General features: G+C 44.7%; 1 protein-coding gene across 1 annotated transcript in view; it reads left to right on the top strand.

The window, feature by feature from the left end:
* Positions 1–15,648, top strand: part of INVS (inversin) — a 131,819-nt gene that overhangs the window by 29,502 nt on the left and 86,669 nt on the right. The window contains exon 3 of the mRNA XM_060247789.1: positions 4,809–4,975. Coding sequence (XP_060103772.1) covers positions 4,809–4,975 — 167 coding nt within the window. The remainder of the gene's footprint in view (positions 1–4,808; positions 4,976–15,648) is intronic.

Raw genomic sequence — 15,648 nt, 5'->3', positions numbered from 1 at the left:
AGGGGCAACGACGCCTTCCTACACAATTGGACGGGCCCCCTTCATTACTTCTTCCCACCAACTCCTCTTCTGACGCGGGTGTTGGTGAAGATAGCTCGGGATGGAACAGACTGCATCCTCATTGCGCCATGGTGGCCTCGACAACCGTGGTTCACGGGGCTTCTTCAACTCTCATGCCACACTTACCGCCGACTTCCTCCTGCGGGCGACCTTCTCTCCCAGGCCAACGGTCAGGTTCTGCATCACAACCCTCGAGTCCTGGCCCTGACAGCCTGGAGAATACACCCTCCTACCTCTCTGCAGAGGTAGCCAATGTCATCCTTAACGCAAGGAAGCCTTCCACGAGACTTTCCTATCAGCGTAAATGGAAGCGCTTCTGTTCCTTTACGACATCTAAGCATCTACAGCCGGAGTCGGCACCCTTGAACCTGATCCTGGACTATCTGCTCTCTCTGCAAAAAGCAGGACTCTGTTATTCTTCCTTAAAGGTGCATCTTTCTGCTGTCTCTGCTTTCCACAATTTGGTTGACGGCAAGACTGTGTTCTCCCATCCCTTATCCAAGTCCTTTCTTAAGGGCATGTTGCACCTCAACCCACCTGTTAAACCCTTTGCCCCGACCTGGAGTTTATCGTTAGTTCTTTCCTGCCTGATAAGGGCCCCCTTTGAACCTATGGCCACCGCAGACCTCAACCTTCTTTCCTGGAAGACGGCATTGCTCGTAGCCCTCACCTCAGGCAAACGGGCAAGTGACTTATGCGCCTTCCGTTACGATCCTCCCTACACCATGTTCCATAGGGACAAAGTTGTTTTACGACCGGACCCTGCGTTCCTGCCTAAGGTTGTCTCCCAGTTCCACTTATCGACCTCAACTTCCTTACCAACGTTTTTCTCCAACCCATCCGACCAGGGACAACGAGCCCTACACTCTTTGGACGTCAGAAGGGCTTTGTCCTTCTACCTTGATCGTACACAACCTTTCCGTAAGGACCCTAATCTGTTTGTGGCCTACGGCAACCCTCACAAGGGTCACAAAATTTCTACCCAAAGGCTGTCTAAATGGGTAGTTAGTGCCATCAGGTTGTGCTACGAACTGGCTAAGCAGCCCTTACCCGAAGGCCTTAAGGCCCACTCTACTAGAGCGGTCTCGACGTCTTCGGCTTTCCTGCAAGGCGTTTCTCTGGAGGACATTTGTGCGGCTGCATCCTGGTCCTCTCCATCCACGTTCGTCTCCCATTATGCGCTAGACGTTCGTGCGAGACGTGACGCCTCCTTCGGTCAGGCGGTCCTCAAATCCATCTTCCACTGAAGCTTCGGGTGAGTGCATCCGCTTCCATCTTTAACTTGCATACCATGTTGCATATGTTGTTGCATATTTCAGGTTGCAATGTGATTGCATTTGACTGATTACAATGTAATTGCATTTGACTGCTTGTTTTACGTGACTAACTTCTTCTTTACCAGCACCCTCCTCCAGGACACCTAGCTGGCTAGTCACCCATGTGTGGGACTGCACAGAGACCACGAAGAAGATAAACAGGTTGCTTACCTGTAACTGATGATCTTCGAGTGGTCATCTGTGCAGTCACACACGCCCACCCAGCCTTCCCCGCTGCTGGCTCCTGGTGATTGTTCATTAACCTCTTACTCTTCATAGTGTCTCTGCCAGCGGCGGCTGGAAGAAACTGAGTGGAATGGGCGCTCTCCCCCCGCTCCAGGCATGCGCGGTCGCTGCCCGCTCCCCGGGGCGGGAGGAAAGCGCGCCAAAAGACGTTATATACGAGCTATTGGAGCTCCGAGGTATGGATCCGTTGCCTGCGGCAAGACCCATGTGTGTGACTGCACAGATGACCACTCGAAGATCATCAGTTACAGGTAAGCAACCTGTTTGTCCTGGTTTTGCTGCTGGTAGACCCATTTATTTATATATATATAAATATATATATTTTCATGGGACAGTTAGCGCAAGTTGAGAGTATCTCAATTTAAGACATGGCGATAGAGAAGAAGAAGACGACAACATTGAATTTTTATATTCCGCCCTCCATTCTGAATCTCAGAGTCCCAGAGCGGCTCACCATCTCCTTTATCTTCCTCCCCCACCACAGACACCCTGTGAGGTGGGTGGGACTGAGAGGGCTCTCACAGCAGCTGCCCTTTCAAGGACAACCTCTGCCAGAGCTATGGCTGACCCAAGGCCATTCCAGCAGCCGCAAGTGGAGGAGTGGGGAATCAAACCTGGTTCTCCCAGATAAGAGTTCGCACACTTAACCACTACACCAAACTGGCTCTCTGAAGTATATCTGTCTTTCTGTTTGATCCTTGATGTGATGAATTGTGGGATGGGGCCTTGGGCTGCTTATTCTCATGCTCTGTTCAGTCTACCCATTGATTGTGCTTATAGGTTCCACTAAAGCTGCCTGCATGTTTGTTCAAAGGGTCTTCAGTCCTCTTTTTATTTTCCAAACTAATTTGGAAGTTGTGATGTACTGTCCCAGCAGTATTCTTCTCCATATATCCTATGATAGAAAATACAGCGGAGTTCCTTGCAGTATGATGCATCTTTCAGTGTTGTGCCTTTTATTTGCGTTTTAAGACTGTATTTATTGAAGTGAAGGTGAGCACTGCTTTAAAAAAAATTCCCTGGAGTTCATGTCAGTCACACGTCTGCAAAACCCCTGTAACAGGAAGCATTGATATAATGCACAGTGTGCTTCCCAAGAACCACACTATTTGAAACATTCAGAGAAGATAAAATTAGGGATGAGTCCTGAAATTGGTAGAGTTGTGGTGAACTGTATAATAATTAAGAAGACGACGACATTGGATTTATATTCCGCCATCCACTCAAGAGTCTCAGAGCAGCTCACAATCTCCTTTATCTTCCTCCCCTACAACAAACACCCTGTGAGGTGGGTGGGGCTGAGAGAGCTCTCCCAGAAGCTGCCCTTTCAAGAACAAGGTCTGTGATAACTATGGCTGACTCAAGGCCATTCCAGCAGGCCCAAATGGAGGAGTGGGGAATCAAAGCTGGTTCTTCCAGATAAGAGTCCGCACACTTAACCACTACGTCAAACTGGCTCTGTAGATTTACACCCTGCCCTTCTCTCTGAATCAGAGACTCAAAGCACCCTGTGAGGTGGGTGGGGCTGAAAGGGCTCTCACAGCAGCTGCCCTTTCAAGGACAATTCCTGCAATAGCTATGGCTGACCCAAGGCCATTCCAGCAGCTGTAAGTGGAGGAGTGGGGAATCAAATCCGGTTCTTCCAGATAAGAGTCCACACACGTGACCACTACACCAAACTGGCTCTCTTAACCATTGACATAAGTTGCTCCTATTACATAATCACAAGGTTTTTCTCTTTAAGGCCTGAAATGCCTTGGGGTTGGGATATTTATTAAGACATTTATATCCCACCTTTCTTTCTGGTTCAAGCCACCTACCTCAAGGTGGGTTCTTGAAGGATCCTACTAATACTTTTTAGCTTACCACTTAAGATCCTGTTCCCCAGCCATATGTCAAGCGCCGATATTTATCAATAACCAAGTCCTTTGTTTTAAATCAAAAGTAGGTTTACTGTTAGAAACTCAGGAGCTTTACCAAGGACGCAAGCCTTGGGAGTAATGGAGTACAAACAGTTACATAGCAGCTATCTATTTTATTACTAAGGAGTTTTAGGCTATTGGAAACATCAGATCTTCTTACACTTCTTTGGGAAGAGATAAGGTTGCTGCGATCTGCCAACCAACATCTTTTGGCCATCCCTGGCCCAAAGGACATCCATCTTGTCTCGACCATGGCCAGCACCTTTTCAGCCCTGGCCCCAACCTGGTGGAATCAGCTCCCGATGGAGATACGGGCCCTACTGGATTTGTTACCTTTCTGTAGGGCCTGTAAGATGGAGTTGTTCCACCAGGCATTTGGTTGAGGCAAGTGGGCGTCCTAAGAACATAAGAGAAGCCATGTTGGATCAGGCCAACGGCCCATCCAGTCCAACACTCTGTGTCACACAGGGGCCAAAAATATATATATATATAACACCCCCTCTTGAAGCTGGCTATGCCTGTAGCAGCCACCACCTCCTGTGGCAGTGAATTCCACATGTTAATCACCCTTTGGGTGAAGAAGTACCTCCTTTTATCCGTTCTAACCCGACTGCTCAGCAATTGCATTGAATGTCCTTCTTCTCGTTGCCTATACCATCTGCTATCCTCCCCCACATTGATCTGTCATCTGAATTATTATATCCGGGCCACTGATTATATTCTAACCTGCACTATGAGCCCGCTCGCCTTGTTATGTAGTACTGTGTTGTTTTTAATTGGATTTAATTGCATTTATTGTATTTGATTGGTTTTACTTGGATGTACTTCGCCTTGAGCCTGTTTGGGAAAGGGCGGAATATAAATTTGCCAAAATAAAACAAATAAATAAAATATCTTCAGATGACAGAGATCAGTTCCTCTGTAGAAAATGGTTGCTGGACTCTGTGGCTTTGTTTTCCAGTGAGGTCCCTGTCCTCCCCAGGCTCCAATCTCCAGGATATTCCCAAGCTGGATCTGGAAACCTAACTCCCCCCACCCTGGTCCTCTACCAATGGCTATGGGGGACCTGGCAACTCCAGCTTCTAGCAGAGGAAGAATGTGCTTAACAGTGGAGGTCCACCCAGCCCTGTTAAGAGTGCAGACAGAAGCAGGACTTAGGAATGCTTTATTTTTCTTGTGCACAGTTTGTGGGCTGCTTCCTTATTTGTCCAGAAAACGCTCATGTGTAAACCCAGCGTTATTGTTGACTTCTTCACTGTTGTAGGAAACCCAGATCTGAAAGACAAGGAGGACCAATTTGGGAGAACGCCGCTCATGTACTGTGTGTTGGCCGATAGACTAGACTGTGCTGAGGCCTTGCTGAAGACAGGAATAGATGTCGATAAAGCCGACCATAGCCAGAGGACAGCTCTCCACCTCGCTGCACAAAAGGTAAGTAAAAGATGATCCGAGACACCTTCATCTGCTTCTCCATATCTGAGGGGTATTCGGGTCGGTGTGTTTCTTAAACTGTATCCCCATTTCTCCTGCATCACACATTTATTTGAAACTAAAAAGAATTTTAAAAAAAAGCAACACAGTGGCCTAGTGACAAAGTTTAGAAGTCCTTCTGTCCTCAGAAGTCACATGCAGGGCCAACCTTGCCACTAGGCAAGTTAGGCAATTGCCTAGAGTGCTGGCCTTCTTGGGGCACCGAATTGGGTGCCCACCATGTGACTCAGTGATGCTATCAATGCCGGGGGGGGGGCGGTGCCAGAAGTTTGCCTTGCCTAGAGTGCTAGACAGTCTAGGGTCAGCCCTGGTCACATGCCCCTTAAGCAAGTGTCATATAGCCCGTTTTCCAGTTTGAGCCGATGTCCAAGTAACAACAGCCTGAGTGTGAGGAAGCTGCCTTCCTTCTGCCCTCTCTCATTCTGTTTGATGGTGGTGAGTGTCGAAGGGCATGGCATTCTATAGCTGAATGCCTTTCTTTGTACCCTGGCTGCCCTAATTTGGCACATGTATCACAAGCAAAGTAGCCTCTGCCATGTTAGAACTGATGATAAAACACAAGGGGGGGGGGGGATACAGTATCTTTAGTGCACTGAGCACAGTCCATTTATGATCATCCTCTTGAGGTATAGCTGGAAGAACACTGAAATGCTCGTGTGATGTGCCCAACAACGCACTGCTGTCAGAAGACAGGTTGCACCAGCTTCTGTTTCCATGCAGTCATCAAAGGAAACCTCATGAGCAGTGATTTTGGGCCCCTTTGCCATCTCACAAGTGCATAAATGATGAGGATGTCCTTTTGCCGGGGCTTTAACAAAGTTGTTAGATTACATGCACAGCAGTTGACAGCAGTAATATTTTGTGTTCATGCAGCTGCATTCCATGGGGATGAAACCACCATGAAACTCGTGTGTTGGATGCATTTGTGTATATTGTGTTGCTACAGTAAACTTGGGGGAATAGAGTTTTGTACAGTGAAAATTCAGTAACTATGAGTTTTTTGTTGTTGTTGTAGCATCTTTAATAATCTTTGAAGAGTTCATTATTTCTCCCTGTAATCCTATTTGGAGGTTTAATAATTTTAAATACCGTGAGCTGAAATCTAGTATTCTAAATGAAAACCTGAACACAACTTTTGTGTGTGCTTGCATGCAAATGATGGTTTAAATATAGAAAGCCTCATTTTTGTTTGCTTTTGGAAGTCTTAAGAGAAGAGTCTAAAAATTAGTGGGCATTTTTTCTTAAATTGAAAAGAGCCACCAGAAAATGTCAGGCCTTTGAGAAAGTGGATAAATTAAAAACAATAGTTTTGCTAGGGCCAGTTAATTCAGATCCATAACAGGACTCTTTAACACTGTTATTCCAGTAATGTCTCACATGTTGCACATTCCCATAAAAAACCAGTAATGCTTGTCACTGTGGACTAGATCCTGTTGTGTGTTTACTTAGAAGTAACCCCCTTTGGTTAAAGAGTTATTTCTCCCTGCTATTTTCCTTTTCCTCCTTTTTGCGCTTTTTAGCATAATGAGCCACTTTTTGTTATATCTTGTTCATGGCATTCCTGTGTCAGTCATTAACCATCAGTTCTTATAGGAATGGGGTAGCAGTTAAGTTGTGCTTTTTATTTAGCAGCCAAAACCATTGTAATTTTTTTATTTTTATAGTGATTACATAATTGCTCTATTACAATCTTAAACAATTACAAACCAATCATGAACGCGCTCCTGCCCAGCTCCCCCGGCACACAAACAGGAACTTATAATTAGCACTGTGAATGCTGTGGCTGGTCATGAGAGAACAGGTGTTGATTAAGGCAGAAGTAGGAGAAAAAGTTTCTATAAAACATTTGCCCCCAACTTTGGGTCCCAAGTTGAAGAACAATCAAAATAATGTTAAAATACAGACAAGGCTGGCCCTAGACCAGGGATGTTAAACTCATTTGTTATGAGAGCCAAATCTGACATAAATGAGACCTATAAACTTTATAAAGGACACACACACACACACGATTAATGATTTAAAAACAAACAAACTGAAAACATGCTTAAAACATTAACACTTACTGGTCTAAAAAGTGCTTTCTTTGTATCTCCTGTGTGATCGAGGGAACTGGGCAAAAGACGCTCTGACTCTTTCCTTCCTTCCCCAGGGGATGAGGAGGAGGAGCCTCAGCCAATAGAAGGAACAGGCTTGACTCAGTAGTGCTGCTGTGCAATTGAGAGAGTCTGGCAAAGCAAGCACTCCTTCCCCCCCCTTCCTCCCCAAGGGAGGAGCCTCAGCCAATGGAGAAAATAGAAGCTTTGCTCTGCCCCTCCGCACTGATAATGTCACCGAGTCACATGGGAGGGGCGCCTAATTTGGCATCCCCACAAGGCCGACAACCTAGGCAATTGCCTAGTTTGCCTAGTGGCAGGGCTGGCCCTGAATACAAATACATATTATGGCCCAGAGGGGTCAGCAGAGGCCCCATGTACTGACAAAAGGCAGCACCACTTCTCCAGGACAATGCAGGCATTACTCAGGAAGGCTGCAGCAGCCTGCTGGCCCCAGCCAGAGAGAGCAGGAGAGTGTCTCCCCACCAGGCAGTGACTGAACATAGCAGCAGGGGCCAGCAAGCAATCTCAGCTGGGGTGGGGCAAAGCAAGGAAGGTGTTTAGAGAAGAAGACTCAGAGACGGGAGGGCAGTGCTGGATTTGGGTGGAGTCCAGGGATAAAACAGGAGATGTCGGGATGGAAAGGCTTGCTGGCTCGGAGAGGCCAAGAAGGCACAGAGAAGGAAGGAAGAGGAACCTAAAGAAGGAGTTGGGACTTTGGGCAAGTTAAGCGCACCAGACCTAGCCAGTCCTGGTGGAACTGCCCCACAGAAGAGGTGCAGCTCAGCCTCCTGAGGTTTTAAAGGGGCAAAGCAGAATGAAGGAAATTGTGCTTGTGTGGTTATCTGTGTGGACTTTGTTCATTGCAGCAAAGAGAAGCCCTTTACTGCAATGAGCAATAAGGAGCTCCACTGAGTCCCTCTCCTTGGGGAGAGAGTTTCAGAGTTTTGGGGCCATGACCTTTCTCAAGTTGCCACCCATCTAGCCTCAGATAGTATGGACACCTGAAGTAGGGCTGCTGAAGATGGCCGAGTAAGTTTGTTTGAGACTAGGTATACTGCTCCCAAGCTGAACAGAGCTTTAAAGGGTAATACCAGCACCTTGAATTGAGCCCGAAAGCAAATTGGAAGCCAGCGTAGGTGGTACGCTGTGATATGGTCCCTACAACTAATTCCAGTTAAAATTCTGGCGACAGTACTCTGTACCGACTGTAGCTTCTGGACATTCTTCAAAGAATGATCCACATAGAGAGTACTGCAGCAATCTAGTCTAGATGCCACCAGTTTATGCACCATAGTGGCAAGATTTTTTCTGCCCAGGAAGGATTGCATCTGATTCACCAACAAACTCCCCTGCGTGCGGCAACATTTCTAGCGGCTGTTGTCAAATCACATGACAACTTTTGCGGTAGCAACCTTTACATTCTTCCATGTTTTCCTGTGGAATGAGGTTTTCTTTTATGGGACGAGAGTTTGCTGTTTATACTCCAGTTGCAGAAGCAATAAAGACAATACAGAGCAGCTGACTCACTAACCAAAGCTGGTGAAAAGCATCCGTGACCATGGTTGCCACTTGTTTATCCAGCAGCACCCCAAGCTACACACCTGTTGTTTTCGGAAGGGCAGGATACTATCCAAAACAAGAGATACTGCAATTCCTGGGTCAGTTTTTCCACCCCACCCCCACTAACACCACTGCTTTGTTTGGATTAAGTTTCACCTGGAGAGCCTCCATCCTTTCCCTAAATTGCCTCCAGGCACCAACTCATAGTTTCAGCAGCCTCCCTGGGATCTGTTAGACGTGCAAGATGGTCCTAAGCAGCATCTGCATATTGGTGGCAACTCCGCCCCGTTCTCTGAATGACCTCTCCCCACAGTTTCATATATATGCTAAAATGCAGAATGTGAGGGCAATCTGGCTGCAGCATCTGTCACCCGACTGATCACCAGGGTTGATTGGCTGATCTGGCTGGCTAGGCGGGTGTCCTCTCCCTCCCTCCGGAAGCTGCATGCTCGATGGAAAAGGATGACCATCCCAGACAGGAGTGTACCGTTCTTTGGTCAAGGATATGCTAAAATACATGGAGGTCAGGATGGAACCTTGTGGTACGCCATAGGCAAGGGGTCAAGCAGCATTCCTCAAGCTCCACACTCTGAACTCTGGCTTTGAGATAAGACTGGAAGTACTACAGAACACCCCCAAACCTGAAAGGTGGTCAGAAGGCTGCCATTATTGATGGTATCAGATATTGGATTTATATCCCACTCTGTACTCTGAATCTCAGTGATATCGCAGATGCTGCCAAGAGGTCCAAGAGACAGGAAGACTGAAAGACCATGATAGTTTTCATTGCCAATACTGGACAGCCTTGGCATTGCAATTGCCTTTCAAGTTAAAGGGGGGAAAGTAACCACTAAACAAGTCTTTTTTTATATAAAACAGGAAGATAGCAAAGAAAACATGGGAATGCAATGGATTGCCAATGTCATTGTCTGAATTCTACACTTAAACTGAACGAAGTATAGTTGTGGACTATAAACCTCTAGCATGAAAGCAGCCATTGCTCAACTATGACAAGCTCAGTTGTAGTGTAGGTTGCTTACATTGGAACAGGTATTTAAGGCTGTGATCACAAGTATGATGCCTGTCGCTGGAGAGGAAAGTAGCACTTTGACTAGGTGACTTTTCCGAAATGACATATACCGGTATATCCTGATTTAAGGCCGTCTTTACCTTTAATGAAATTCTGCTTTAATCCAAACGAGCTATCGGTCTCTTCCAGACAGTTTCCAGACACTGATACGTATCTGGTTAAAAATCTATTCTGAGGGAAAAACACAAATTGCCATAATACAGTCTATTTAACAAAGATTAGTGAAATTGTTTAAAAGCAGCTCAAACATGGAAATATTAACTTTTTTCCAGAGGTGATTTTTTAAATTTCAAGAACCGTATATATATTTTTGTAGAATACTTATTACTCATATTTACTGAAAAGGAAGATGACCCTGAATGTAAGATGAATACCCCCCCCCCAAAAAAAAAAAATTATACACACAAAACATTTATTATTGGACCTTACTGTAATTTGTGTGCAAATGTAAGATCGCCCCCTTTTCTTTTGGAGAGCATGCCTGGGGGGAAAACCCTACTCTTGCATTTGAGAAAATACAGTAGTTCTGAAAATGAATGACGCTGCATGTCTAGTTTTAGAGAGCGGTCACGCTGGTCTGCAGTAGAACAGTTGGATTTAAGTCTGGTAGCTCAGAGACCAACAAGATATTGGGGGCAAAGCCTTCCTCTAAGCTGTGGGGTCTTGTGAGCAAGAATTCTACTTTGTGAGCTACTGGCATTAAAGTTGGGAGCAACTGCATAAATTAGTTTGTTCCAGGGCCATCCTCCTGAGCCAAGACAAAAATGTGTGAGCTGGAGGCTGAAAAAAATGTGAGCTAGCTCACACTCACTCAGCTTAGAGGGAACACTGATTGTGGGTATAAGTTTTCAAGAGTCAAAGCTCCCTTAATCAGCTTTAACGCTTGAAAGCTTGCACCCTGAAACTCTTGTTGGCCTCCCAAGATGCTGCTGGACTCAAATCTAACTGTTCTACTCCATGTCTTGGGAGCACAGACTGGATCATTTTAAGTTTCTGACTGCACTTCGGCACCTACCGTTTAACGAGGATGACTTGTGTTAAAACACATTTGCCATCACACTAAATAAGTTGCTTTCTGGCTGATATTTTCCTCTTGTGTCCTTCACTGTGAGCAAAACTGGTTTTGGGGTTTTCTAGCTTTCGAAGCTGTTGGCTTAATTTCTTGAAGATTAATCTGGCAAATGGGCCTCATGTTTGGCAGTTGAATCTTTTTCTAACTAGGTGACAAGGAGGAACTCCTGTTTGGAGGGCTGTAACTTTTACCCTTCCTTATCCGTTTGTTGATCCTGAAATCATGGGACAAACACAGCTTCCAAACCAAAACGACAGACAGGCATATCACCCAGTGAAGTGCTGGCACATCTTCTATCTCGTACCCACAATTCCACTCATCATTCCCAAGCTGTTGAGCATACCTGAAGTCATTCTGTGGATCCTTGCCATTACAAATATGGACATCTAAGAGAAAGGAACATCCTTGAAACAGCCACATTTTCTTTGGCAGTTATTGTGGCAGATTTCATGTTCAACATTGCTATAAATGCGTAAATCCTTTTCTCCCTGCTTTTTTGGCACGAGTTTTATTGTGCGGTTACAATGTGCCATAAATACTTCTGTCAACATTTCATTTACTCTCTCCTTAACCAGAATCTTATTTTAATATGTAAAATAAATTCTGTTCTTTGCTTCCTCCCCCAGTTCCTCAACTGGAAAGTTAATTTCCTTCTTCCCTCTTGGTACCATTTAAGAAGGGCATCAGTGCAACCTAGTGGAGAGCCGAAACATCAGCATTTGCATGTCTCGAATGTTTGTATTGACAAATGGGTAGTCTGCTATTGACATTTGTGTCCCTTGGCAATACTTCTATCCCAGCTTACCCTTGCTGGTCAAATGCCTTAATTGTTCTGGCCTTTAATTCAGTCAAAGTTGGATCAGGATCGGAAGAGAGAAGAGAAGGCGCGGGGTCTAACTGAGCATCAAGCCGGAGCTGCAAAACTGCTGGCAACGATCAACCTGTCATAATGTTATGATTTGTTCATTTTTATACCATTTATTAGCCTTTCCTTGTTGTGCCATTTGGCCTCCAGGGCAGATAAAGTTCTGTCTAATTTGGGAGGTTTGCTGCTGTCAGAGTGGCCTCCGCAGAGAAGGTGTTAGCTGCAGTGACAAATAATCAATAGCTGTCGTTGTCATGAGGAACGTGAGTAGTCGGGCCTTTCATCTGGAGGATTAGAGGTCTAATTGGATTGAGAATAGGGAGGGAGGGCCGTTGTACAAGCCTGTCAGCTCTGTGAAGCTGTCAAATGTCAGCCTTATTCATACCGCAAAGGAGGTGGACGGCTGGCTTTCACAGCTTGGGGGCGAAGTCATGCTGCAGCTTTTGAAAATGTAACGGGAGAGAAAAATAAAATAGGCTAATGTATGCTTTGCCCTCTCTTTTTTGGTGCATGTGTTTAATTATACGGCCGTGTAGTTAATGAACCTGCGTAACTTTAAATGATACTCTCTCTCTCTCCTTTTTTGCGGGGAAGTCTGCTGACAACATAATACCCGTTCAGGCTGGTTATTTATGTCTTGAGTTAAAGCAATTTAACTACTCAGATGGGGCTTATAAATGTGAAAGATTCCAACTTGGAAGATAGTAAACAGCCATAAAGGAGACAAATGTCCTAGGGAAAAAAACAATAATGGAAAGATTTCTTTAAAGCGATGGCTGCTGCCGACAGCTAGCAGTGACTGTGCAGACCCTTAACTGGAATTAACTGTGATGTACTAATATGAGGCTCACCCACAATTCACTATTGCCTTGTTGTGGGAGGCGTGTGAAAGTGTGTCCCTGTTCGTTTGGCATTTTTTGAGGAAAGATTTATTTTTGTTCTTGTGGAGTCCAATCTGTGCAAAGTTAATAAAGAAATAATCTACTGAGAAAAAATGGCTTAATAGGTTTATGATTAGAATGTTTAACTTAATAGCTCAGAGGATTAGATTTTTTAATGAGCTCTAACTTCTTCAATTTAAAAGGTATTAAGGTGTTTTTCGCAATACCCATCTTTTATTTAGTCTGCACCTGCCATGTCCATTTTTGCCCTGAATTATTGGCCAGCAGGGAAGTGGCAACTACTGTGATGTTCTTCCCAGGTGTCTCCCCCCAATTAGCAGCCTAATATAGGGTAGAATGTTTGTGGTACAGTCCATTCAGTGGTACAGGACTTGTACCATATCCAAATGTGAGTGTAGGGTTGTCTGAATTCTTCTTCATGACTTATGTATGTTGCAGTGTAAGAGTGAAGCAGCGGAATCTTCCACTGCATTAAGGCTTCAAGGTCATTATTTTTCTATAATCTGCCATTTTATTAGCATTTTTTTGAATTCAAATATTTGTTGTGTGACAAAATCCATTCAATTAGTATTTCTGTATAAAGGCATATTTGAATTACTTACCTGTAGGTCAATGCAATTAATTCAGCAACGACATACTTGAGGCTGACTCAAGTGTCTTTTGCCGTATGGGCAGATGAAAGTATTGCATGAAAGATTGTCCAGAATGCATGGGAAGAGAAGGGTCTCCCTCTCAGGCGTGCGTGCTGTGGCCCTCTCTAGATGGTGGCACTTCTTGAATGGAGATGTCCAACCGGTTGACTGCTGTTTTCACAGGTCAGCTCTGCACATGCTGACCAGTTTGGGCTTATCCATTCACAGTGGATGAAATTTAAAACAGAGCTGATGTTACCTTGGGAAATGTGTTCTTAAATACAGGAGTGAAGGGGGTGTTGGGAGAGGAAAATCAGCAGCAAGAGAGGTGTGGAACCCTTCCTAGGTCCATTGGTTCAGCACTATAAATACTTCGTCCAGAGCCTATTTAAGGGATGGAGAATCTGCATAAGAGAAAAAGTGGGAAAGGGAAGAGTTGAGTATTGTATTCCAGCCCTATAATTCTTCCCTTTAAATTCCCCCCACCCGCCGATGTTATGAGGCAGTATGTTATGATATTATAGTTGTAGCATATATCCATTTATTCAGTAAATAATGGATCAGTTACAAAGAATAATGGTTCAGTGGTCAGAATAATGGTTCAATGGTCAGTTACAAAGCCCAAACAGCTTTAAAATCATGGGACTTATATATAAAAATAGTTTTAGCACCCTTTCAAAGTAGTGACTGGCATTTTCGGCTGGACCTGGAAGCAAATTGGCAGCCCTTGTAGTTTGTTCAAAACTGGTGAGCTACATTGTCTATCACAGCGGCCTTTATATTTTTTATGGATTTAGTTTAAAATATTGTCGTTATTTCTCTTGCAAAGCAGGCCTCAAAGTGACTTAAAATTTAAAAAACAGTGTTTTTACAACAGTACAACAAGACAAAAGAAGAGTCCCTCTGTTACCGCATACAGATCTTCCTGTTGTATATCAAAATTTTACTGTTTGTGGAATGTCAGAAGCTTGAATGTACAAGTTAGCTTGAGTGACAGAAAGGGGGGGGGGCATCTACCTGTGAAGATGGTATGCCAGCAAGCAAAAGAGTGGGCAGCAGGGGTGGAATCAAAGATTGTCCTTGTGTAGACACACTTCGTATATTGTATATAGATTTTTTAATAGATGAGAAGACAAAAATTACAGCTTCTTTAAAAATGTCACTATGAAACATCAGTGGTAGTGGGGTTTTATTTTAATGTACACACTTAAAGAATGGGATTACAGTGGATGAGAAAACTACATGTATCTTTTCTGGCCCTACCAGATGTTTTGTGAACAAGGTTCTAGGAGTGTGAGGGCGCCACTGGGAGATTTTACACTCAGGAGTCCTCTGTGGTGCCTTTAGTTTGAGCCTTCATCTGTAGACAGGATCTGTCCCATCATTCAGAGCAGCACTAGCACTTTGAATTGTGCCCTGATGCCATTTTTAGGTCAACATAGACTTTGAATATGTGTCCATTAGTGTGTAGCCTGACTGCTCTGTTTTGGAGCAGCTGGAGTTTGTGAAGACTTTTCAAGGCCCCTTACTGTCAACACCTTCCAGTAATCTAGTCTGGACATGACTGAGACAAAATCATCCTTTTCCAGGCAAGGTTGCAGTTAAGGACCGGTCAGATTCTTTTATACTTAACTAATTGATAATTAGAAGAGCCCTTTGGTGCAGACTGGTAAAGCTGCAGTACTGCAGTCCTAAGCTCTGCTCACGACCTGAATTCAATCCCGGCAGAAGCTGGGTTCAGGTAGCCGGCCTGAGGTTGACTCAGCCTTTCATCCTTCCGAGGTCAGTAAAATAAATACCTAGCTTGCTGGGGATCACGTGCTGATGACTGAGAAAGGCAATGGCAGACCACCCCGTAAAAAGTCTGCCATGAAAATGTTGTGAAAGCAACGTCACCCCAGAGTCGGAAACGACTGGCGCTTGCACAGGAGATTACCTTTACCTGTTTAATTGATAATTTGACAGCTACCGATACCAGTAACTTTTATTCAGTATCACAGATCTAGTCAAAGTAACTCCAGAAATTCTAATTGTCTTCCAACTTCTAACAGAAATAGGGTTGCCAGCTCTGGGTTGAGAAATAATTGGAGATTTTGGGGGTGCGGCCTGAGGAGGGTGGGGTTTGGGGAAGGGAGGGACCTCATCTGGAGTGTGAGACTAGGGCACTAACTGTAGGACAGAGGAACTCACATTCTAGCTGCATCTGAAGAAGTGAGAGTTATTCAAGAAAGCTTGTACCCTTCCCTACCACAAATTTTGTTAGCCTTTGAGGCGCTACTGGACTCTTAGTCTATCCTTCCTTAACTCTCTGATGTTATCCCTTTGATGTATAGATTGCTGCTCTTAGGGAAACTTCCTTCTGGTCTATCAATATCTCTCCAACATCTCGCCAGTCT

The sequence above is a fragment of the Heteronotia binoei genome, chromosome 10 (genome assembly GCF_032191835.1).
Source record: "Heteronotia binoei isolate CCM8104 ecotype False Entrance Well chromosome 10, APGP_CSIRO_Hbin_v1, whole genome shotgun sequence".
Classification (NCBI taxonomy): Eukaryota; Metazoa; Chordata; class Lepidosauria; order Squamata; family Gekkonidae; genus Heteronotia; species Heteronotia binoei.
Note: the sequence above shows the minus strand (reverse complement) of the source record. Positions and strands in the feature narration are given on the sequence as shown.